The 24741-nt window shown below is 38.5% G+C and overlaps 1 protein-coding gene across 1 annotated transcript; it reads right to left on the bottom strand.

Moving 5' to 3' along the window:
- Window positions 1-959: 959 nt before the first annotated feature.
- On the bottom strand, window positions 960-24538 carry LOC131157172 (cytochrome c oxidase subunit 6b-2). Its single transcript, XM_058111129.1, has 4 exons — window positions 24409-24538; window positions 22305-22393; window positions 22117-22198; window positions 960-1261 (listed from the first exon to the last, which is right to left on the bottom strand). The coding sequence occupies exons 1-4, from the start codon at window positions 24415-24417 to the stop codon at window positions 1208-1210; spliced, it is 234 nt and encodes a 77-aa protein (XP_057967112.1). The 5' UTR covers window positions 24418-24538; the 3' UTR covers window positions 960-1207.
- Between the last annotated feature and the right edge of the window lie 203 nt (window positions 24539-24741).

The following is a 24741-nucleotide window of genomic DNA, read 5'->3' on the forward strand; positions in this document are numbered from 1 at the left end:
AGATTTAGAAGTTCAGGACCAAGTTGTGTTTCACCGCAATACAAAAGCAACCTCTTACCACACTCCAAAAATAACTAAATCACTATATGTTTATTATATTCCATTTTAAAGTACCAAATAGGTTAAAATCTTTTGATGATCTGAATAGAATAACAATATTCGAAAATTTTTTTTTTTGGCATCGCTGCATAGACATGACAAGCCAACAACCGTCACATGGAGGAACAATGTTAAATGCATGATTATAAATTGTAGGTACAATATCCCTGCATATACAGTTTATAATCTTGAATTTTAAATGATGTAAATTTTAACAAAATGCAATAAAATTTTGATACCTTCATGTTTACAAGTTTAAAAATTCATATCTTAATTTTTAAATTGAATAAAATATAATATAAAATTATATAATCATCACGTTTATTTTGCAAAGTAACATGGGTGAACAAAAAGGAATGAATACTTTTTGAAAGGAGTAATTAAAAAAAAAATCAAGTAGTTCAATTCCATTCCTTCCGATTCTATTTGAAACATTGCAGTAAATTTCATTCAAAACTTAAGCAAGTTTGATTTGAAATCCATGATCCAAACAAAACAGTTTCTTTCAAATCTGACACAAAGTCAAATCCAAAACCCCAGATTTGAATTTCTTTCAAGTGCATGCTCCCAAGGATCCCTGAACAGAGTGAGCCGCAGGCACCCATGAGCGGCACCAAGTGTTCGACCCCGGGAGTCCTTTCCCTCTCTCAAGGCTCAGCATGGACTCCACGAGAACCGAAAAAAACGAAATATGTATCTATTTTTTTTATAAAAAAAAAAAATAGTAATCAGTAAGGACCGTATGGGAAAGCAAGAGCAAGACATTCTTCAGGGCAATTTTCATCAAGCCTAATTTTATCGCTGCAACTACTTTTTTATAATTGGGTGGGAGCCCTGAAACTGGAAGTATTAATAAACACTGCCTGCTCAAAACAGATAATAAATTGAATTATCAGAAAGAAGCCAACATGGAGCTGCAAGTTCTTCATACAGAATTATGACATCATAAATGTTGGATAAAACTAAAAAACAAAATAAGAAAAATCAATCCTTTGGTGCCTTATTAACCCATTAGGCTTCAACAGAAACCCGCGTGACTAGCTACGAACAATCAACAGATGCTAAGCAAAGTTCCCCACACCAGAAAATATCCAACAACGACAAATGATCAAAGAGGACCTGGGAAAGTCCCACCCTCCCTTTGCTCATTCCACCTGTCAACCTGCAGGAATTGGTTTGATCAAATGGCATGTCAGCATTAAGAAATTACTTGAATTCGGGTCCGGTTTAGGAATTTCCTTTTCTTCTTCTTTTGGAAGATGGGAAAAAATAGAATATTTACCAGAGAATAAAGAGAGACTAATAAACACAAGCGAAGCTTGTCAGATATGATTGTTCTCAATTTCCTCCATGCACTCTAAATAATCCACTGTGCATACGCAAGGACCGACACAAAGGAATTACAATGTAAGAGCAAATAAAAATTCTGCAAACCTTTCCCCACATCTTTCCTTTCAAACAAGCCCAGAGCAACCCAACCTTTAAAAAGCAAAATATATATATATATAAATATATATATAGCTAAGATATAATCAAAACAGAAATCGCCCCCTCATTCCCCTTGCAATTTTCTGGAAAGGGATTTGGGCAACGAAGGAGAAAAGAAATCGCCCCCTCATTCCCCTTGCAATTTTCTGGTGCATTTGGAAAGAGAGGAATAGGGAGTGTTTAAAAATTCAACCTCAGCAATCCAAAATAGCAAAGAGCACTGGTTTACTGCAGTCAATAGCTGGCATATTGGGACTGTTAATGATTATGAAGTAATATTTGATTTGTGACACCCTTCAGGGTTGTCGACCTTGGGCAGGCATCCCCTTGACGCTTCTTCAATGCAGTTTCCTTTACTTATCAATAATAATAATTATTATTATAATACTATTTATAATTTAAAAAAAAAAAAAGTCAATCCTGCAATGCATGCAAAATCGCAAGATTTTATTTCAAGCTTGGTGTCCATTCTCCCTAAAGAAACATTACCATTTCACTTCTAAACACAAATCAAGTCAGTAATAATAATTATAATAATACTATTTGAAAAAAAAAAAAAAAACACTGTCAATCCTGCAATGCATGCAAAAGCGCAAGATTTTATTTCAACTTGTCATTTTACTTGCATGAACTGTCTTTCAATACAATAACCAATACATCTTGGATGTGTTGATTATTAAAGATGCCCAATGCATTGTATTCATTAATAATTTAATGCATTATTAAAGTTGTCAGTCCAGAATGCCAACTTAAATGCTGGATTGCGCAGAAAATTAGAAGTAACATAAGCTGTAAAATAAGAAGCTTCAGTAGGAATCAAAACACACCACCCCATACTGACTTTAACTAACCCCATCAGAAAAGACAATTGATGGCACCAAGAAATTTATAGTTGAGAGGGAATTGGTGATTCAAAAACAGGAAGAATATGGATATCTACAATATACTGGATGCAACTTAAGGTCTCCCCCTTTTTTTTCAAATAAGCCAAAGTATTGAGAATAACGGTGATGCATGTTTGTCATAATTCCAATCAATCAATCTAGATCAATGAAATGGTTCTCAAAAAATCTAATACCGTTCACTAGTCACCTAGAAAATTCAAACAAATTGATTTGGTTATGTGACCATTGTGTAAAATTACTTTTATCATAATTATTTTAAACCTCATAATGTGCACCAACACATCAATATGCATGGATATGTGATGTAGGACAGGAAAAGGAAATAGAAGAGAGAGGAGGTAAAACACTAGAAGATAGCAGAGGAGAGAATAAAAGGGGATGATAACAATAGAAAGAGAAAAAAAGAGACGAGGAAGAAGAGAGAATGTGAGAATGGGACACAGATTTAGGTGTGTGTGTGTGTGTGTGAGCGAGAGAGAGAGAGAGAGAGAGAAAACTTAATTAAGTATCCAAATTCAATAATCCCTTACATAATAAGCCTATATTATATTTATAAGCAACCAAAAAGCCATCAAGACAAAATATAAAAAGAAACCTCAAAAGTACTAAGTTATAACACCCCCCCCCCCACCCAAAATAATAATAATAATAATTCTGCATAAAAATAGAACCCAAAATAACAAACAATATCCAAAACAACCCAAAAATGAAGTAAATCCTAAAATATCATATATTTTCCAAACAAAGACAAATCCCTAGTTTTAAATCCTTGAGTAGAATATGATCACCAAGAACTATCGGTAGGAACCTAGGAGGTACTCCATCAAACTCCCGTACTTAGAGAAACTCAACCTTGAGTTTTGAAATGGCATGGCAGTAACAACTTGATAGCTTTGAACGACTTCAACCAAGTAGCAAATGAAGAATTAGCATAAATTGTATCACATCCTTAATCACCATAGAGAAGTAGCAAATAGGTCCTTTGACTAAAGACTCATCACTCGAAATCTTCAAATCATCCATATCATGGTTCACATGTAACTATAACAATGTCAACAATGTACGAGCTTGAATTGGAGAAACACTAGCAAATCTAGTGAAGCCACCTACAAGCATAAAAATGCTCCAACATCCTTCATTAAATTAACAAGTCCTCCAAACAAGAAATTAATTTAACATCCAAATCTAATGGCAAATCAGCTGAATACACATTAGCTCCATATTGAAGAATGATAGGAAAAGTATCACTAGAATTGGTTAAAGAATGTGTGGGAAACGAAGTAGGTGATGGACGCATGTATACAATGGATGGAGATGAAATCTCAAGGAGATTCTCAAGAACACAACAACTATAGATCAATATTCTAAAGCAATCGATTGTGGCTCACCCCTCACTCCCTGAATTAGGAGTGGACAATTGTAGTTCAGAAGTTGAGTCATTGACAAGCATTTTAGTCTCAGGTGGCAACAGATCTTGGTGTCCATTGCAAGTCTCATTAACCAAGTCTAGTGACAAGCCAAGGTCCACAACTAGCCTAGAAGGAGCATCAACTGTGTCCATGGTTGCTAAAGACAAGTCTAAGAACTCGTGTGAGAATAAGATTCATAAATCATGTCTGCACTTGCAACATGCAAGTCATTAATGTAATTAGGATACTCAATTATGAAACAATTCACATGAAGACTTGATATAATTGTGTGCTTAATCTTCAACAAGTTGAGGACAAACATTTTTGACAAGATTATTGCTACCAAGTGACCACTTAGAACTTGCTCTTGGTTAATGGAACACCCTAACATGAGAGGTTATGATCCTGTGATTAGAAACTTGGTAAAATTACCCAGCCAAAGCCAAGTGATAAACCTAAGATAAATTTGATAGGGGTCTTTTGATTCGCCAAGGGATTTGGTTCTAAATTTCTTGTCCTAATACTTTATGAACAAGATCACAATCTTCAACCTCTCATCCACATCACATCTAAACATGGATCATTAAATTTGGAAAAATATTCTCAAAACACACTAAAGACAAATTGCTCAAGGCTATATAATTGATCTACTAGTTGTCTCTAACAAGAAATTAGGTCACATTTATCTTTTAAAAGACATTTCATTTAAGACCGTGTTATAGGGGGCTCTCCAAAATATCCCATGCCCTTTACAATCTTCTGCCAGATTTCTTTTGCCTATCCAATATGTCTTGATTTAAAAACGTACCCTCATTGGTGGTTAGAAAAATCAGACAAATTAAAATAGTTTTCTATGCCAACTAACTAATCTAAGAAATAGTGAGGGTTTGAACAACCATAAATCTCAATGGGACACCTATGCGACTTGACAAGTACTTGATGACCAAATTTGTCAAAGTAGCTCATTTTTTTTTTCTTGGAATGGATAGAGAAAAGGATCCAAGGCTGAATGGTTTTACTATGTCATTTTTTCATGACTGGAGTTCTTCAAGGGAGAGTTCAAGTTTTTTTCTCGAATTCTTTGACAATGGAGTGCTAGGAAGGAGTATGAACTCTACTTCTATTACTTGGGGTTAAAATCAAGGACTTTAGACCAACTAGCTTGGTAAGAAGTGTTATAAGATTTTGACTAAGTTGTTATCCAAGAGATTAGTTGCAGTCCTAGAGGACACTCTCTCTTAACCAAACTGCCTTTATATGTGATAGATAAATCCTAGACATTGCCTTGATAGCAAATGACGTGGCTGAAGATGTTCAAAAGAATACGAAGTTTAATGTTGAGATTGGACTTTAAGTTTGTAATGGGGTGAGCATAAGCTTTTTGGACAAGGTTATAGCCAAAAAGGGTTTGACTTGAGGTGGAGGAAATGGACTAGAAGGGGGTTTATCATCTATGGCCTTTTCTGTCTAATTGAGCAATGAAGCTAAGTCTTGGTTTCATGCATCTATGGGTCTAAGAAGAGGAGATCCTCTTTCTCCTTTTCTCTTTACTATTGTGGTTGATGCTGGAGTAGGATGATTGGGAGAGGAGTTGACAAAAATTTGGCGGAGGGGGTTAAGGTTGGGTAGGAAGATTTTATCATATCCCACCTTCAATTCACAGATAATATCATTCTCTTCCTTTCAGAAAATATGGGCTGCTTCTAATGACCATGTTTCATGTGTTTGAGAAAGCGTCTAAGTGGTTTGGTGGGTGTTGGTATTAATGTGGACCCTTTTGTTAAACTAGTTGGCTGTGTAATGTAGGGCGAGAAGCAGCTACTTGGATGGATCATTTCAACCCAATTAGGAGGCCTATGTCAAGAATAGGATGAATGGTTCATTGGGTCCGAAACCCAAACATGCTTAGTTAATTAATTGTTCAAGTATGTGTGCTTAGTTTGCTTGTATTAGAGTTATTTATGTTGGGGTCTGGATTTTAGTAATTGTGTATTCTAGGAGTATGTTTGTAATACAACGTAGTTTTAGGGGTATGTGTGTGATTTCATGTGTTTAGAGGCTTTCTTATAAATAGTGTGTGAAAGCCATGATGCCATGATGTAGGCAGTTAGTGATGAATGTGAATTGGAGTTGAATGTGAATTTCCCCCGGTATCTCCTCTCTCCTCTCTTCCCTTTCCTTCTTCTCTTCTATTTCTTCTAAATTCTCCCATGGCTGCAAAACCTTGATGCTGCCCCTGCACCATTTGGTATCAGAGCCCAACAACAATCTCTTTCTTCCATTTCAATTCCCCCATCTTTACCTTTCAATCTTCTTCTTCTTCCCCCTCTTCTTCTCTTCTTCTCTTCTTCCTCCCCCCACTGTTCTGCAACTTCTATCTCCCTCTACTGCTGCTGCTTCTCCTTCTCTTATTCTTCTTTCCTTCAATCCTTTGCTCTGTAACTTCTCGCTCCCTATCTGCTGCTTCTTCTTCTTTCTTCTCTTCTTGTTCTCCAGCTTTCAGTTCTCTCACTCTCTCCTGTATTAATCCTCCCCTTCTCTCTATTCTGTCTTTTTCTTCTTCTTCCCATTCTCTCCATTAATCCCTCCCTCTTAGTTAGCCTCTCATCCCATCATCTCTGTTCTGAGATTTTAGTATTGAACCAAAAAAAAAAACACCCATCAAAAGGCACTTTCTAAACTTTTTTAAGAAATTCCAGTTGTGCCCCATTTCTTCAAACACCACATTCCAGCCACCATCCTGCACCACCACCCACACCATCAAAGATAGAACACACCGAAACCCTTCCCCTCCAGTTTTCATCGCTGTCCAACCAACGGTGGACACCCCACACGCAGGCCCCTGAAACTTCTCCAGTCATTGACACTTTAAAAACCCTGATTTCCTGTGCTTTTTCTCATCACACCGCCACCACCAATAAACTCCTCATCCCCTTATCTCCCTCGACCAAAGTTTCACCACCGGAGGTGCCTCACTGGTGGCACACGCACCCCATGCACCGGTGATCTGCAACTGGGAAACTTCCACGGTTTTCTGCAATTTCCAGTCTCGTTAAAAATTGCTTCAACCTTGAGATTTTGGATTTTCTCCACGATATTTTGACCTACAAGGAGATATTTTGTTGTGGACGCAACATATTGCAAGAAAGCACAATAAATTTTGGCACGAAACCTTGAAATAGCCACTGCCAGCATCAAAAATCAAGTTTTTTTTTTTGTTGCATTCATAAGTTTTGCCAGTGAATTTCTTTCATTTCTGTGTGATACTCAAGAATAAAGGCGACTTGAAGATTGTTCTTAAATAATTGAAATTGAAGTTTGTGATTTGATTCATATAATTGCATCATGCTGACCAATGTTGAATTGTCTGCAAAGTTGGAGTAGTTATCCAGTAGGGTACAAAATATGGAAAATTCTTTGGAGACTATAACAGGTTTTTGAATGGCCTAACTGAAGTTGCAGCCTTAGGTAAAAGGCCCATGGAATTTCCTACTAAACAAGATGGTGAAATAGCTGCTGTCCCTCATGCTTTTGAGTTGTGTGAAGACCAAAATAATCATTTAAGGGAAAAGTGTTTTGAAAGGCGTTTTTGAGGCGTTTTGGGACAAAAACACCTGAAGTCGTATGTGTAAAGGAGTAAATCCAATAAAGCGTACGCCTCAGCCAAAAAACCACGCTTTTTTACGCTTCATATGCAAGGCGTACGCCTTTTGGTATTCATAAGTCAAGAACCCAAAACACACTGAAACCCTATCCTCCCTCTCTCTCCCGCAAAGCTTCTTCTCCTCTGCTCTATCGCCAAAGCCTGACGAAGCCTTTGCTCTCTCTTCAAAGCCTGGATGAAGCTCGACGAAGCCTTGGCTCTCTCTCAAAGCCTCTGCACTCTCTTTCGAAGACTCGACTAAGCTCGACGAAGCCTCTGCTCTCTCTTTCGAAGCCTGGATGAAGCTCAACGAAGCCTCTACTCTCTCTTGAAGCCTCTGCTCGAAGCTCTCTTGAAGTCTCTCTGACGGGTCTGACTATATTATTTTTACAATCAACCAAGAGTTGACTAAATGAATATTAAAATTATTCTCATTTTCTCATGAAAGTTGGGTTCAAGGCTGGAGAAGTTTCAAGCGTCTCCAAACAGGCCCTTATAGGCTGGAGAAATTTGTAATTTGGCTTTTTCTCTTCTGTTTGAAAACGTATGGCTTATTTTTAATACTTAAGAATTATATTTTTATTTTTTTTCATTATTCTAATATTTTTCTCATTTTTATACTATATATAAATTTTTTATTTATTAATTATTTTAAAAAATGCAATCCCAAAATGCTTACGCCTCGAAGCTTACGCCTCACCTCGCGGATGGTAAAACGCCTCGCCTTACGCCTTCGCCTTTTAAAACACTGAAGGGAATTAAACTAGAAGTCTCAGATTTTAATGGTGATGGTTCTCCTCCTGAATTTGATGATTGGATGTATTCTTTGGAGAAATATTTCCGATGGTATGACATGAATGAGGCTAGAAAGTTTTACTTTTCTGAATCAAAATTGAAAGGAACTGCTCAAATTTGATGGATTAAACAAAAAGAGATCTTTAGAAGAAGGAGATTTGATGAGATCACAACATGGGAGGAGATGAAGAGAGCCGTGCAGGAGCAATTTGTGCCTCCCAATTATCAGCAGCGTGTTCATTTCCAGCTCTATGACTTGAAGCAAGAAGAAAAGACAGTGATGGAGTACACTAGTAGATTCTCATTTGGCTACTCATGCCTGTTAGTAGGATAGACAACAAACTTATCATAAATTGTTCTACATTTATTTAGGAAACAAATCTGTCAAACCTACCATAAATTGTTGTATAGTTATTTAGGAAACAGATCTGTAAATATCTTTCCTGAATTAGGGGTCAATGCTTAATGTTAGGAGATGCTGTAATTAGGAGATATTGTAATTAAGGGATATATTGTAATTAGGGAAAATGACTTCTATATAAGAAAAGGACCACTCAATTGAGGGTCATTGAGCAAATCTGACATGGTATTAGAGCCACTCACTGAATCAACCTTGTCTTTGGTCCAATTTCCGTGGTTCTAGGCTCTGGCTTTCTGGTTTCTTGGGTGCGGGTTCTGGTTTGCAGTTTTTTGGAGATTCTAAATATGGCTAACAACTCCAACTCATAAGTCTTTCAAACTCGGTTTACAAAAAAGAATTATGCTGCCTGGGAGTTTCAGTTTCAACTGTTTGTCATGGGAAGGAGTTGTGGGGTCATGTCGATGGGAGTGATCCAGCGCCTACTGATCCTACGAAGTTGGTTCAATTGAAGGTGAAAGATGCTCGCGTGATGACTTGGATTCTTGGATCTATTGATCCACTGCTTATACTCAATTTAAGGCCTTACAAGACGGCTAAATCGATGTGGGAGTACTTGAAAAAGGTCTATCATCAAGATCATTCCGCCCGACAATTTCAGTTGGAAACTGACCTTGCTGCCTATTCCCAAGGTACACACTCTGTTCAGGAATATTTCTGTGGTTTTCAGAATCTTTGGGCTGAGTTTTCTGACATTGTGTATGCCAACATGTCGGCCAAGTCTCACTCTGCTGTTCAAGCAGTCCATGAAGCTAGCAAAAGAGACCAGTTTTTAATGAAACTAGACCAGTTTTTAATGAAACTTAGGCCAGAATTCGAGTTTATTTGCTCCAACCTGATGCACAGGGATCCTTCACGATCTCTTGACGTGTATTTTGGAGCACTTCTTCAAGAGGAACAACATCTTCTTACTCAATCTTCGCTTCCGCAGGAGAATGCTGTCGCATACGCTGCTCAAGGCAAGGGGAGGGGTTGAGACATGCATACGGTTCAGTGCTACAGTTGCAAAGATTATGGGCAAATTGCTGCCCATTATGCTAAAAAGTTCTGCAGCTACTGTAAACAGAAGGGGTACATAATCAAAGAATGCCCAACACGTCCTGTAAACCGACCCATGAATGCTTATCATGCTACTGCTACTGGCCACACTTCGGATGGGGTAACCAGAACTCCAAATCTCGTTCCAGTGTCACCTTCCACTGCTGCAACACCTGCCCTTACACCAGAAATGGTGCAAAAAATAATTGTATTGGCATTTTCCGCTTTAGGGCTGCAATGTAAGGATGCTATACCCTCTCAATCTTGGCTTGTTGATTCCGCTGCATCCAATCACATGACCAGTTCTCCTGATATGCTTAGCAATGTTTGTAAGTACACTAGATCTTCTAATATTCAAGTTGCCAATGGCCATTTTTTACCGATTACTGGGGTTGGTGATATCACACCATCACTTAAAAATATTTTTGTATCACCTTGGCTTTCTACGAGTCTTATCTCAGTTGGAAAATTAGTGGATGATAATTATAATGTTCAGTTTTCTCGTGTTGGTTGTCATGTGCAGGATCCGGTGTCAGGGAGGACGATAGCGAAGGGGTCTAAAGTTGGGAGACTATTTCCATTATACTTTTCCATTCCTAGTATCATTTCTTTGGCTTGTACTACTATTTCCAATAATTGTGAAGTATGGCACAAACGTTTAGGCCATCCAAACAATGTTGTTATCCCATTTGCTGAATTCTGGTTTGTTGGAAAAAAAAAAGATTCTTCTTTGCCTCATGCTTTGTCTTTTGATTGTTCTACGTGTAAAATCGGAAAAAGTAAGATTCTTCCCTTCCCTTCTTCCAGGAGTAGGGCAAAGAATTGCTTTGACCTAGTTCATAGTGATGTATGGGGCATTACTTCCGTCATTTCTCATGCTCATTATAAATATTTTGTGACATTCATAGATGACTATAGTAGGTATACTTGGGTATATTTTCTGCGCTATAAGTCTGAAGTCTTTGCTGTTTTCAAATCATTTCTAGCATATGTTGAGAATCAATTTACCACTAGCATTAAGACTTTACGATCTGATTCTAGTGGAGAATATATGTCTCATGAATTTCTTGAGTTTCTTCGTTACAAAGGAATTGTTTCTCACCGGTCGTGTCCTTATACGCCTCAACTAGAATGGCGTGGCTAAGCACAAAAATCGACATTTGTTAGATGTTTCTAGGACCTTGTTACTTGCATCTTCTGTTCCTCCTAAATTTTGGGTCGAAGCTTTAGCTACAGCAGTATATTTGATGTTGCCTTCTAAAGTGCTAAATTTTGACTCTCCATACTCTCGTCTGCATAAACAGCACCCTAGCTTTCTTGACTTACACACATTTGGTTGTCTATTTTGTGCATCTACCTCTGCATCAACGTCACAAACTCTCTGCGCAATCTGTGAAATGTGCCTTTATGGGATATAACTTATCTCAAAAAGGATTTGTGTGCTATGATGCTTCTTCCAATATATTTCATATATCTTGTAATGTCATTTTCTTTGAGCATCAATGTTTCTTTCCTAGTTCTCTTACATCATCTCCTGCAGTTTCTGTTCTTCCTCACTTTGATGATTTGATATGCCCTACCTAAATGCTTCAAGCTTGGTTTTGTGTATGAACACCGTTGGCCAACTCTACCCCTTCATGATTCTGATCTGCCACCTAATCCTAATCCCGTTTTGAATCCTCCTCCACGATCTGGCCATGCTTCTCATCCACCAGATAGGTATGGTTTCCCTCATACTTCCTTCACGGCTACCTTATTAACTGTGTTGATTCCTAATTCCTACTCACAAGCTGATAAACATAAGTGTTGGAGAAAGGCTATGCAGGAAGAACTTCAAGCTCTTCAAGAAAATCGGACTTGGGACATGGTCCCTTGTCCCTCTCATATCAAGCTAATTGGGTGTAAGTGGGTTTTTTTCTGTGAAACTTCGGCCTGATGGGTCTGTGGACCATTATAAGGCTCGTTTGGTTGCCCTTGGTAACCGCCAAGAGTATGGGGTTGACTATGAGGAGACCTTTGCTCCTGTCACTAAAATGACCACTGCGCGTACTATTATTGCCATTGCAGCCTCTCAAGGATGGTCCCTTTCCCAAATGGATGTGAAGAACGCATTTCTTCACGGTGACACCTCCTCTTGGCCTCTACTCGTCATCGACATTGAATGTATATAAGCGGAAGCGCTCTCTATATGGTTTTAAACAGGCTCCCCAAGCTTGGTTTGATAAGTTTTGGGCTACCTTACTTCGGTTTTTTTCCATCCAAAGCTAGTATGATTCCTCGTTGTTTCTTCATACAACTTTTGTTGGTATTGTTCTTCTTCTGGTTTATGTCAATGACAACGTCATCACTGGGACTGATTTTGTTGTCATTGATCAGCTCAAGCAACATCTTCTTGATTCCTTCCATATGAAGGATCTTGGTCCTCTCCGGTAATTCCTCTGTTTGGAAGTTTAGTCCAATTCATCCGGGGTTTTCCTATATCAACATAAATACACGGAAGACTTGATTTCCTTGTCTGGTTTGCAGGACTCCTCTACAGTGGATAACCCTTTGGAAGTGAATGTCAAGTATCAACGTGAGGAGGGGGATCTCCTTCCTGATCCCACAATGTTTCAACAGTTAGTTGGTAGTCTCAATTATCTCACTATTGCATGGCTTGACATCCCCTTTGTTGTCCAGCAAGTCAGTCAATTTATGCAGTCTCCTTGTCACCTTCATCTTGCAGCGGTCCGCTAAATTATTCAATATCTCCAGGGTTCCTCTCACTGTAGCTTGTTCTTCTCTAATGGTACTCCTCTTCGTCTTGTGGCTTTTAGTGATGCTGACTGGGCAGAATGTCTTGATACTTGCCGGTCTGTCACCAGGTGGTGTATGCTTCTTGGTGATTCCCTTATCTCTTGGAAGAGTAAGAAACAGGATTGTGTTTCCAAATCTTCGACCGAATCAGAGTACCATGCCATGTCGGCAACCTGCTCGAAGATTGTGTGGCTCCGTGGCTTACTTTCTAAAATAGGTTTTCCTCAGTCTACTCCCACTTCTCTTCATGCTAATAATACGAGTGCTATTCAGATCGCTAAAAATCCCATCTATCACGAGCATACCAAACATGTCGAGATGGACTGCCATTCTATTTGGGAAGCTATCAATACTTGGGTTATCTCTCTTCCACATGTCTCAAGCAACCTTCAGATAGTGAACGTCTTCACCAACGCTATGACACGACTACGTCATTAGTTTCTTGTTGGCAAATTGATGCTTCTTGATCAACCAACATCAATTTGAGGGGGGCTGTTAGAAGGATAGACAACAAACTTACAGGAAACAAATCTGTCAAACCTACCATAAATTGTTGTATAGTTATTTAGGAAACAAATTTGTAAATATCTTTCCTGAATTAGGGGTCAATGCTTAATGTTAGGAGATGCTATAATTAGGAGATATTGAATTAAGGGATATATTGTAATTAGGGAGAATGACTTCTATATAAGAAAAGGACCACTTGATTGAGGGTCATCAAGCAAATCTGACAGTGCCGATATAGAATGGAAATAGGATGTTATGATAGCTTTGTACATAAAAGGGTTGAAGTCATCTATTGCCTCCAAACTTGCTACATGTCGTCTCATCATAGTTGGGGATGCAGCACAAGTTGCCACTCAGATTGAGGAGGACATGCAACTCAATCCTCCTAGAGCTACATCAGCCCTTCAATTTGAGAAGGGTACTAGTAGTGGAGTTGTGCAAGAGAAGACAGTTGAGCAATTGGGTAAAGGTGTTCAGACTACTACCTTTTGGAAGACTCATGAGCATTCTAAAACAACTTCTAAGAGCCAACCATCACTTAAACATCAAGCTGCGCAATGTCCCAAAAAATTCATGGTTGTTGCAGAAAAGGAAGAAGAAAAAGATGATAATACTCAACTAGTTGAAGTTGAAACAGAAATTCCAAGTGACTAAGATGATGATGGAAATTTGAGAACCTGCTTAGTGCTTCGACATATGCTCTCTTCCCACAAGGTTAAAGAGACAAAGGATAGGAGGCAGACCAACATCCTTCAAACTCAAGCGATCTGCCAAAAACAGCTTTGTTCTTTGGTTATTTATCTCGGTAGTTGCACAAATGTAGTTTTTGAAGAAGCTATGAAGAAGTTAAATTTGGAAGTTGAGTCTCATCCTAAACCATACAAAATTGCTTGGTTGAATAACACCAACTCGAAGGTCCATGACCGTTGCTTACTTACCTACAAGATTGGTTCCATTATGGAGACAACACAATGTGATATACTTCCTCTAAAAATTTGTCATATCCTTCTGGGCCAACCATGGTTATTTGATAGGAAGGTGAAGCATGATGGATATGAGAATTCTTATTCCCTCTCCATTGACAACAAGCATAGGTTGATGGCATCACGAATTCTCCACTCACCAAGTTGAAGCATACTGCTGGTTCCTTTCATATGAAATGAGATGACTATATTCATGGTGATGGACTCCTTGGTACTTTCCCCAAAGTACTCGATGGAGTCGAGTTCTTTTCAAAAGAAAGGAATTGATGTAGGACAAGAAGCATCTATTTGGATGGATCATTTCAACCAATTAGGAGGCCTATTTCAAAGAATAGGGTGAATGGTTTATTAGGTTTGAAACCCAAATGTGCTTAGTTAATTAGTTGTTTAAGTATGTGTGTGTAGTTTTCTTGTAGTAGGATTATTTATGTTGGGGACTTGTTTGTAGTAATTGTGTATTCTAGGGGCATGTGATGCAATGTAATTTTAGGGGTATGTGTGTAATTTCATGTGTTTAAAGGCTTTCTTATCAATATTGTGTGAAAGCCATGATGTAGGTAGTTATTAATGGATGTGAATTGGAATTGAATGCAGGTTCCCCCTCTGGTATCTCCTCCCTTCCCTTTCCTTCCTCTCTTCTATTTCTTCTAAATTCTCCCATGGCTACAAAACCTTGATGCTGCCCCTGCGTCGTTGTGCCATTTTAACTTGGCCAATACCTATTTAGGTGTCCCGTTAGGTGGTAATCCCAACATTGACCCTTTCTAAGACCATGTTTTTTAAAGAGTGGCTGTGATATTAGATGGGTGAAAAGGAGCATTCTTCACTTCAAAGGATTGTATTACACTTGTACACGTTTGTCTACCTTCCATCCCTTTGTATTATCTTCCTCTTCTTAGAATTCATGTGAGATTGGCGCAAAGGCTTGAGAAATCAAAGAGGGATTTGTTGTGTTTGAGTAGGGGCAAGGGTATGATAGATCATCTTGTAGGTAAGAGACTAGGTGTATGTCTAAAAAGGAGGCAGGCCTAGATCTTGGTAATTTGGAGTCCAAAAACATTACTTTGATGGGGAAATAGTTATGATGCTTTCCTTTAGAACCTAATTCTACTTGCAATAAGGTAATTCACAGCAAAATTGGTCTAATACAAAATGAGTGGGATGCTAAAGTGGAATTAATATGACATATTCAAGCCCATGTAAGTTTGTGCCTTAGATTTATGATTGTTCCCTTCCTACGGTCTAGCATATGGTGAGTAATAGGGAGCAAATTCGTTTTTGGGAGGAGTATTGGGTGGGGGATATGCCTTTGGCTACTGCATTTCCTTGTCTATCTTGGTTATTTGTTCCTCTTGATACCACAATTCCTCCTTTTCTTTTGCAAGAGGATGGACATTCTTGGAACTTCCATTTTGGGAGAAATCTTAATAAGAGAGAGATTAATGAGTTGGCTTTTTCACCAGTTTGCTCGACTCTTTCCATTTTCATTTGGGGAGTGATAGAGGTTTATGTTCATCTACAAAATAATAGAAGGGTTTGGAGCTTAGATCCTTATGGAATTCTCTTGTAAATATTTTTTCTCCTTTTGACTCATGAGTCTACTATAGATTCTTTTTCCCTGTTTTCTTTGATTTGGAAAGCTAAAGCTCCCAAAAAAAGAAAAGCTTTAATTTCAAGTGTGATACTTGAAAGAACGAACACAAATGATTCGCTTCAAAAGAGAGGGCCTAATAAGGCCCTATCACCTGATGTTTGTGTCCTTCGTTTAAGGAGTGGAGAGACTTGTTCACATCTATTTCTTCATTGCCATCTCACTTTGGCTGATTGGAATACATTATTTGGTTTATTTGATGAAAATTGGTGTTGTTCCTCCACATAAAAGGCTTTTTGTACTATTATGTAAGGGTTTTAGCAAGCGAAAGGATGCGAATGCTTCATAGCAATGTGTCACGGTCCAACTATTTTCACACCCTTGTGAAGGGCCGTGCGGCGCTAGCTAAAGCACTCTTGTTTAACTAGCCAGCCTATCGTTTACCAACATTCATCCACGAAGCACTTTCATTAACATTCATTCAGATAGCAGCGGAAACAGTAATCAATTCATGAAAGTCGTGGTAAGCAAGCAGTAAACATTGAAGCAAACATAATTCATTAACAAATCGTCTGTTGACATGGTGTACTTAGCGAGGGAGGCAAGTAGGCTAAGTACGTTGACAATTGCTAGTGAGTTTTACAATGATTGGTGAACACTCACCCTCCCTTAAAGAGGTTTTTATGTAATTATCATCCTAACACTAGGAAACATCAAAGTGACCGAGGAGTCATACTGTCTTATTTGGCTTACAAGGACTCTACTAGTAGAATATAACCCTACACTAGTATTTACATGATAGAAACCCATCCTCAGCACACGAGATAAGCGGTCACAAGCAAGCATAATGCCTTGAACAAGCTTAGCTCGTGACATTCTCCCCCACTTATGCGGTCGACATCCTCGTAGACTTTTGGCGGTAGGTACACGTCAACTTTGTCCACGAATGGCTTCAAATCTTCCATAAAAATCCAGCTGATTTCTTTGTCATCAAGGCACTTCCACTTCACTAGGAACTTCTGCCGCTTCTTCCTTGAGGATATGTCTATCTGCAAGGATCTCTTCAACTTCATGTCTGTCAAGTTGCACTGTCTTCAACTCTGCGCTGTTTGACCGACTTCTGCTCAGGTCGTTGGTGTTGGCATTGAATGGCTTGAGGCAGTTGACATGAAACTACAGTCTTCTCTCCTGATCTACCCACTTCTTCATCTGCTTAGAAGCCTTTTCCAGATAGGCTTGGGCAAACTCTGCATTCTGTCTCCCTTCATTGGTGAAGATGTACGCCCTGAGACTCTTTCGTCTGTACGGCTCGCCCACTGTGTGAGGTAACAGCGGCAGCTGGCCTGTAACAAGCTCAAAAGGGCTCTTGTTGGTTGTTGAGCGCCTTTGGGCATTGCCACAGAACGGAGCCACATCAAGTAATTGCACGCCATTCTTCTGGTTGTCATTGACAAAGTCGCACAAGTACTCATCTAGCAGCTCTCTGAATCTCTTCATCTATCCATCTGTCTGTCGGTAATAACTCGAAGAGATGTCAAGATGTGACTTGAATATCCTGAAAAAACTCTGTCAAGAAGTTGTCAGTGAACATTAAATATTGGTCACAAATAATAACTTGGGGAACACCCCAATGTTTCACAACAGTCACAAGGAACAATTGTGTCGTCTCCTCTGCCAAACAGTACTTTGGTGCGGCCATGAAAGTACCATACTTCTTCCGCTCCCCTTTGTCTTGTTGGCAAGTGAGACAAGTTTTGGTATAATCAACCACATCATCCCGAGTGTGCGGCCAATAATACCTCCCCAGTAGTCCTGTCATTGGAGTCATTCTCCGCGAATACCCCCCAACGAACTTCCTGCAGTATCTAGTAAGGCTAAGAAAGGAACGCAACTCCTTCACTGTCGTGGGGATCTTCCGTTTTTGAATCATCCTTACCTTCTCCATACCCCTCCGGATACGACCTTGTTCAACCACGTGACCAAGGAATTTGTTGCTCTGCCGAGCGAAAGAGAAATTCTCCTTCTTCACATTCAGACTGTTTCCCTTCAGCCTGTCGAACACCTTCCGTAGATGCTCTTCATGTTTCCTCTGAAACAACACCGATCCTCCCAACAGTGTTTTGGAAGGGCGAACACATCCCGCTTCCAATTCATCAAGTTGTTTCCCCAACTCTACTATCTCAAGAGACGGAATCCAACATTGCCCTTTAGCAGGTGGTTTCACTCCTGATAACAACTCGATCTTATGCTCCACAGTCCGTCGTAAAGGCAAATTGTGAGGCAGCTTATCCGGCAACACCTCCTTATACTCATCCAACACCGCTTGGATGGTTGTAGGCTCCAGCTCTTGGCCTACTTCTTTGTCTACCACCACCGTGGCTAGACGTGTCTGCTCACCTTGACCCAATCCCTCATTGAGTTGTATGGCTGAAAGGGACTTCCTGTCGTCTCTATTCGCTGCAACGACTTGCACCATGCACGAGTGATCTCCCATCAGACACAGGGAACCAGCCGAAGGCATCAGCACTGCCCTTGTCCCCCTTAGGAACTCCATTCTTAGAATGACTGGAAAGTCATCCAATGGCACCACTGTGAAATTTGCATGACCTTCCCACTGTCCAAGCTTTATAGTCACTTGTTTGGCTACTCCCAAAGTAGGCTGGGCTACAGAGTTAACTGTTTTCATGCGTCCTGTATCCTTCTTTAAGGATAAGTTGAGTCTCCATGCTTCCAACTACGAAACAAAATTATAAGTAGCCCTTGTATCCACCATAGCGCGAGTGCTCTTCCCATTTATCCTCAAGTCCACAAACATTAACCCTTTTGCTCGTGTAACTTTCAGTGTTTTTGCCTGCTTTTTCAAAGCGTTCACCAGCCGCACTGAACCCACCCTCGGGGCATCATCCTCTTCCTCACCGTCTTCTACTGCCTGCTCTGCAATGGAAGCCTGTAAAGCATTAAGTGATGTTTTGTGAGGGCACTCAAAAACTCTATAAGGTCCACTACACAAGTAGCACAAAATTTTACTCTTTCCCTTTCCATTGGGGGTGTGTTGAACCCTTGAGATGACGAAACTTCCTTTGAGATTGATGATTTAGAGTCGGCTCCCCCACTCTTGGGTTTGCCATTCTTGAAAGACTTTCCACTGTTTCCCTCTCCGCCAAACCGTTTGGACAAAGCGGTATCATCACCAGCGTAGTCAGTCAAGCATTCTGCAGCCGCTTGTGCAGTTGACAAGTCTTGAACCCTTTGCCTATGAAGTTCAGTTCTTGCCCACGGTTTCATTCCTTCTAGAAAATAGAACAACTTGTCCTTCTCCGACATATCCTGAATATCCAACATCAAAGCAGAAAATTGTTTCACATATTCGTTGATCGACCCCGTATGCTTGAGATCTCTGAGTTTTCTCTTTGCATTATACTCAACATTCTCAGGGAAGAATTGGGACTTGAGCTCTCTCTTCAAGTTTACCCAACTATCAATTACACAGCTTCCATTTTCAATTTCTCTGTACTTGGTACGCCACCACAGTTTGGCATCACCAATCAAGTACATGGTTGAAGTATCCCCCTTTGCCTGTTCTGAGGCCATCCTCACAATGCGAAAGTACTGCTCCACATCAAACAAGAAGTTCTCTAACTCCTTTGCATCTTGGGCACTCCCATACGTCCTAGGTTCTGGCACCTTGGTCTTGCTAACTCCCGGAGCGTTGGAGTTCCCTATAGCAAGAACCATCACATTCATCTTTGCATCCAGATCTGCCATCCGGGCCTGCAAAGTTTCAACTGTGTGACGAAAGTCCTCTGACAAGTCGCCTATCAAACCTGCTTAATGTTTTTGTGATCCCATCACCTCATCAACAAGTTCTCTCATTTGGGCCACCTCCGCAGCCATAGTGTTGGTTGTTGTCTCAACCTGTGCTTCCAGCACGCTAATCCTCTCAGCAGTGTTTGGTGCCATGGTCACTTACCAAAACTTCCCAAATCCAATAACGAAGGCAATTGAATTCACGTAGCAACTCAACCTTGGGCTCTCACCAAGTGTCACCGACTTGGCTCTGATACCAAATGTCACGGTCCGACTATTTTCACACCCTTGTGAAGGACCGTGCGGCACTAGCAAAAGCACTCTTATTTAACTAGTTAGCCTATCGTTTACCAACATTTATCCACGGAGTACTTTCATTAACATTCATTTAGATAGCAGCGGAAACAGTAATCAATTCATGAAAGTCGTGGTAAGCAAGCAGTAAACATTGAAGCAAACGTAATTCATTAACAAATCCTCTGTTGACATGGTGTACTTAGCGAGGGAGGCAAGTAGGCTAAGTACATTGACAATTGCTAGTGAGTTTTACAATGATTGACGAACACCCACCCTCCCCTAAAGAGATTTTTATGTAATTATCATCCTAACACTAGGAAACATCAAAGTGACCGAGGAGTCATGCTGCCTTATTTGGCTTACAAGGACTTTACTAGCAGAAAATAACCCTACACTAGTATTTACATGATGGAAACCCATCATCAGCACATGAGATAAGCGGTCACAGGCAAGCATAATACCCTGAACAAGCTTAACTCGTGACACAATGCATAGTTATGATTATTATTTGGTGTGTTTGGTAGGAGAAAAATGCTAGAATTTTCAAAGGTGTGGTTAGTACTAACTATTTGTTTTGGAGTAGAGTGGTTTATGTTGTGCATTGTGGGTGTCGACAAATGGCTTTTTTCATTATGTTTCTATGGAAGATTTACAGCGAGATTGGTCGGCTTTGCTTCATTAAGTTGTTTTTAGTTTTTGGTGTGAGTTTTGTAGCTAGTTTCTTCTCAATAAAGGGAGGATTTCTAATTCTCCTAGTTTTTCTCTTTTGCTCCTTATCTTTTTCTAATGTACATTTTTCTTTATCCTCATACAATTCTTCATTTATCAAAAGAGAAAAATAATAATAATAATAAAGAAGAAGGAAGAGAAGACAATAGAATGAGAAAGTAGAGGAGGAAGAAGAAAGAGGAAGGAATGTGCGAATGACTAATAGAGATTCAAGTGTAAGGGAGAGAGCGAGAGAAAGATGCAGTTGTACAGAGAAAGAGAGAGAGTTGTGAGAGTAAAGGCGAGACTCAATTCAAATCAATATCCAAATTGAGTAATCCTTTACGTCACAATCCCATGCGCAACCAAAAAAAAAAATCTTATAAAAGAAACAATTAAAAATTACAACTACCCCAAACGCCAAAGCAATAAAAAAATTATAAAACAACCACAAAATAAATATCAAAACAGAACCCAAAATAACTAATATCTAAAACCACCCTAAATTAACTAAAATTCCTTAAGTATTATATTTTGTCAAAGAAAGACAAACCCCTAATTTCTAAATCTCTAAGTAGAATATGATTGCTAGAATCATCCATTGGCAATTCTCCATAAATATGCAACACACTATGAAATGCATAAAATAGTAAATAACTAAATAAATAACATTGAAGTACATGTAAAAAACATCATCAACGCATTATTGATTAACGAGTAATAAGACCGAGGGGTCAAGATCCTCTATTGATCCTTATGCACAAAATTTGTGATTTCTTTATTTTTATTTTTTTAACTAAAAATAAGACATTCTGTTGGCAAATGTACACACCATGGATTTCTTTTTTAAGGAATGAGATATAACAACATATGATAGTGGAGGTACAAGAGAGGACCCTAATACTAAGATCATGAGGGAGTGTAATAATAATTGTTCCTGAGCATATTCTCAAGATGTCTTCACATTCATGGAAAATAGGGTAAAAAAAAAAAATCCTTTTTTAAAAACAATTCGTCAAAACAACACATTATATAAGAACTATAATATGCATTCATGTGCTTAGAAGCAATGGTGGACATGAGGGTTTTGTTTGAGAGGCCAGGGGGTCCACATTCCCAGTCTTCTTGAATGTTGACTACTGTGACTCGGTTTTCCATCTTTACTGCACTTTTTTAGAGGATGTACTCGTGTAGCAGCATTGAGATTGAGGATGCATTGGGTTATTTCTTTAACAATGAATTGAATGAGAACTTTATATATGAATATATTATTAGTAACTTGGATTTTTCTGCATATAAATATAATATTTTTATTTGTGCTGTTAATTTTTTATTGAAATTTTTAACCTCGCATATACTTCGCTGCCTGAACCACCCATTAGCATCAATTTGTTTTCAGGCAAAAGCAAACCAATAATATAGCAATAACAAATTCAAAAGCAAACAGGAAAGGTGGGTTTTTAAGGATATTTGCATTCAAGTCATAAATTCTGCGATAAAACAGCATTTCTCAAAATTAAGCTGACCCAAAACGGCCATAAAGAAACTGTTGAATGTCCTAGAAAATTAAACAAAATGTCCACAAAGACTGAAAATTCTACAATAATTCTTTGTAACAATAATGTAACTCACCCATTCACCAGGGCAGAGGGAGCGATAGTATCTAGCAAATTTTTCACATTCACTTGACTCATCCCCCTTTGCCGCTAAACACCTGCAATTTATATTTAAAGAATTAAAAATCAGTTATCTGGATTCATGAAATCAAATCCCAGCGCAGTTACAATCAAATTCAGTTACCAAATACTAGGAAAGAATACCTATGAAACTCTATGTATCGTGTGAAACAGTGTCTGGTTTGGTTTGTTGTAGGGAATCGGAAATCAGCTGGTGCTGTTTTGAGTTCAACCTGTAAGATAATACCATAAAAACAATGTTAAAAAAAATGAAGTTAAACCAAGACAGGTATGAGTAACTTTACACAGTTGTTACTCATGGTAGCATAAGCCATAAGGAATATAAAAATATAAAATACATAAGAGATCCCCTGAGTTCACTATCATCAAGAATGACATTAAATATCTCATGGCCGTTTGCATATATGATATCATTAAAATGAGTGCATAAAAAATAATCATAATTATCACTTCATTTTAAAAAACTAATAATGTATAGTTCTATACAAATATTCAATTATAGATGCAAATCACCCTATACACTTAACAGAAACTTTTCTCAGTCGCTAAACATATTTTTGCAAGCATTTCAAATTGCCATATTAACAAGTAAATCAGTATTATATTGAGTTCCATATTCTATTGGAAATTCAAAAATCACTCTTAGAAGCAAGTTGGTTGAAATCCGAACCATCACATAGAGATTATGCAGAGAAACTCTTGAAGCAGAAACATTGTAATACAATACATCACTTGCTTATTCTTTCATATTTGTTGTAAGAATGAAAAAATTACAATTCTCTTGTCCATCAAACTTTATCCTGGTCAAGCTAAAATGGCGTTCTTCCAAATAAATCCTCACTCACCCAGTTTGGAAAGTGCATTCCACATTCACAAACTCAAATCAACTGTGCCTCCACTAAAATTCTAATGGCAGTAGGAAATAGGACAGAATATTCAGTGATTTTGAACCTACATAATACCAAATACAGCAATTTCCATGATATTAAGACATGAAATTACAGTCACGGGTGGGTTCTTTTCAGTATTTTTTTTTCTGTTGGAGGATGAGGTGGAGGGGGAATGGGGGAGGATGGGGCGGCATTTATTTGGCACAAGCAGAATGCCCAATGCACAGGGTTCAATAGTTTTAATCTCAACATAACATATACGAGCATCAAGGAACTGTGGCAATAGTGGCAGATGCAGCACCTACATTTAAGTGAGTGCTAAAGCTCTCATGCATAATGCATTTTTAATTATTTTTATTTATTTTATACATTTAAGTTCTTACAATTAGTCATTCATAATCATAAACTATTATATTATTTAGGCATAGCATTGGAGTATTAATCAAAAGAAACAAAAAGAAAAAAGAAAAAAAAAATCAACTTTTCACTACAATCATTTCAAACAAAAAAGTTTTACCTTATAATTGCACTCAACAAGTTTTCATGTTTTCTAATCATTCCATAATCAACTTAATCGCAATGCCGTTGAAAAAATCTCTCAATATAAGCAACCAAACAAACCCAACATTTAATTTAGGGTTTAATATGGGAAAAATAACAATTTAGGGCTCACCTCAAACTAAGACTCATAATAAATAACTCCATATTCTAAAATATTTTATGAAAATTTCAAAAAAATATCGATAGAAATCGAGGAATATAATCTTGCTTATTAGAAGTAGCCCCAAATATAAAAAAATAAAAATTGCCCCAAAGCCTTGATTATTTGGATTTAGACCTCATATGAAGTGGGTGCGATCACCAAAAATCCTTCCGCTCTACGCCTATTACATATATATTATAAGTAATTTTTTGGTATATTGAGTGGAGGTTATAGCCAACACTCGGATTAATGCTGATCCCTCCTTGGTGGCACTATTGATCATTCTCGCAATGGCACGAACACAATCGACAATGTTCACGTTTTCGAATCAAAAACAGCAACTGCAAATCAATAAGTAGGAGACGAACAAAAGAAGCAAAAAGAAGCAAATAAAGAATCACAAATAAATCATATAAAAACGGTCACATGAAATCCCTAATTAAGATCCAGTAAAAGATTGCGTAACGGAAATAGAACTTTTCAATCATTATCACAAAATTAACATAGAAAATCATAACGATTAAACCCCGTATAAGAAAAAGCGAGCAAGAGAGCGAGGCTCGGGAGAAGAGAGATAAGAAGAAGAAAAAAGAAGAAGAAGAAGAAGAAGAAGAAGAAGAGAAGCGGTTTTCACCTCGGCCATTGGGAATCGGGTAGAGGAGCTTCCAAACAGCGAGAACAGAGGGAAATGGAGAAAAAAAAAAAAGACTTCCGATTTTGACAGGTCGCCCAGATTACTCCCACAAAATGTATAGGCTTTATTGTGTTACTCATTGGCCCTCCGGACGGGTAACAAGTGACTCATTGCCACATGGCTCCTTGGTGCTGTTTGGTTTTTTGATCATCTCAAGAAAATGGGATTTTGACAAACAAAAATATTTTTATTTAATCTTTCTTGTAAAAATTCTTGATATTCTCCGCAAGGTGTTGCATTTGATTTTGCATAAAAAACAAATGCATAGCGGAA

The sequence above is a fragment of the Malania oleifera genome, chromosome 6 (assembly GCF_029873635.1).
Source record: "Malania oleifera isolate guangnan ecotype guangnan chromosome 6, ASM2987363v1, whole genome shotgun sequence".
Lineage (NCBI taxonomy): Eukaryota > Viridiplantae > Streptophyta > Magnoliopsida > Santalales > Ximeniaceae > Malania > Malania oleifera.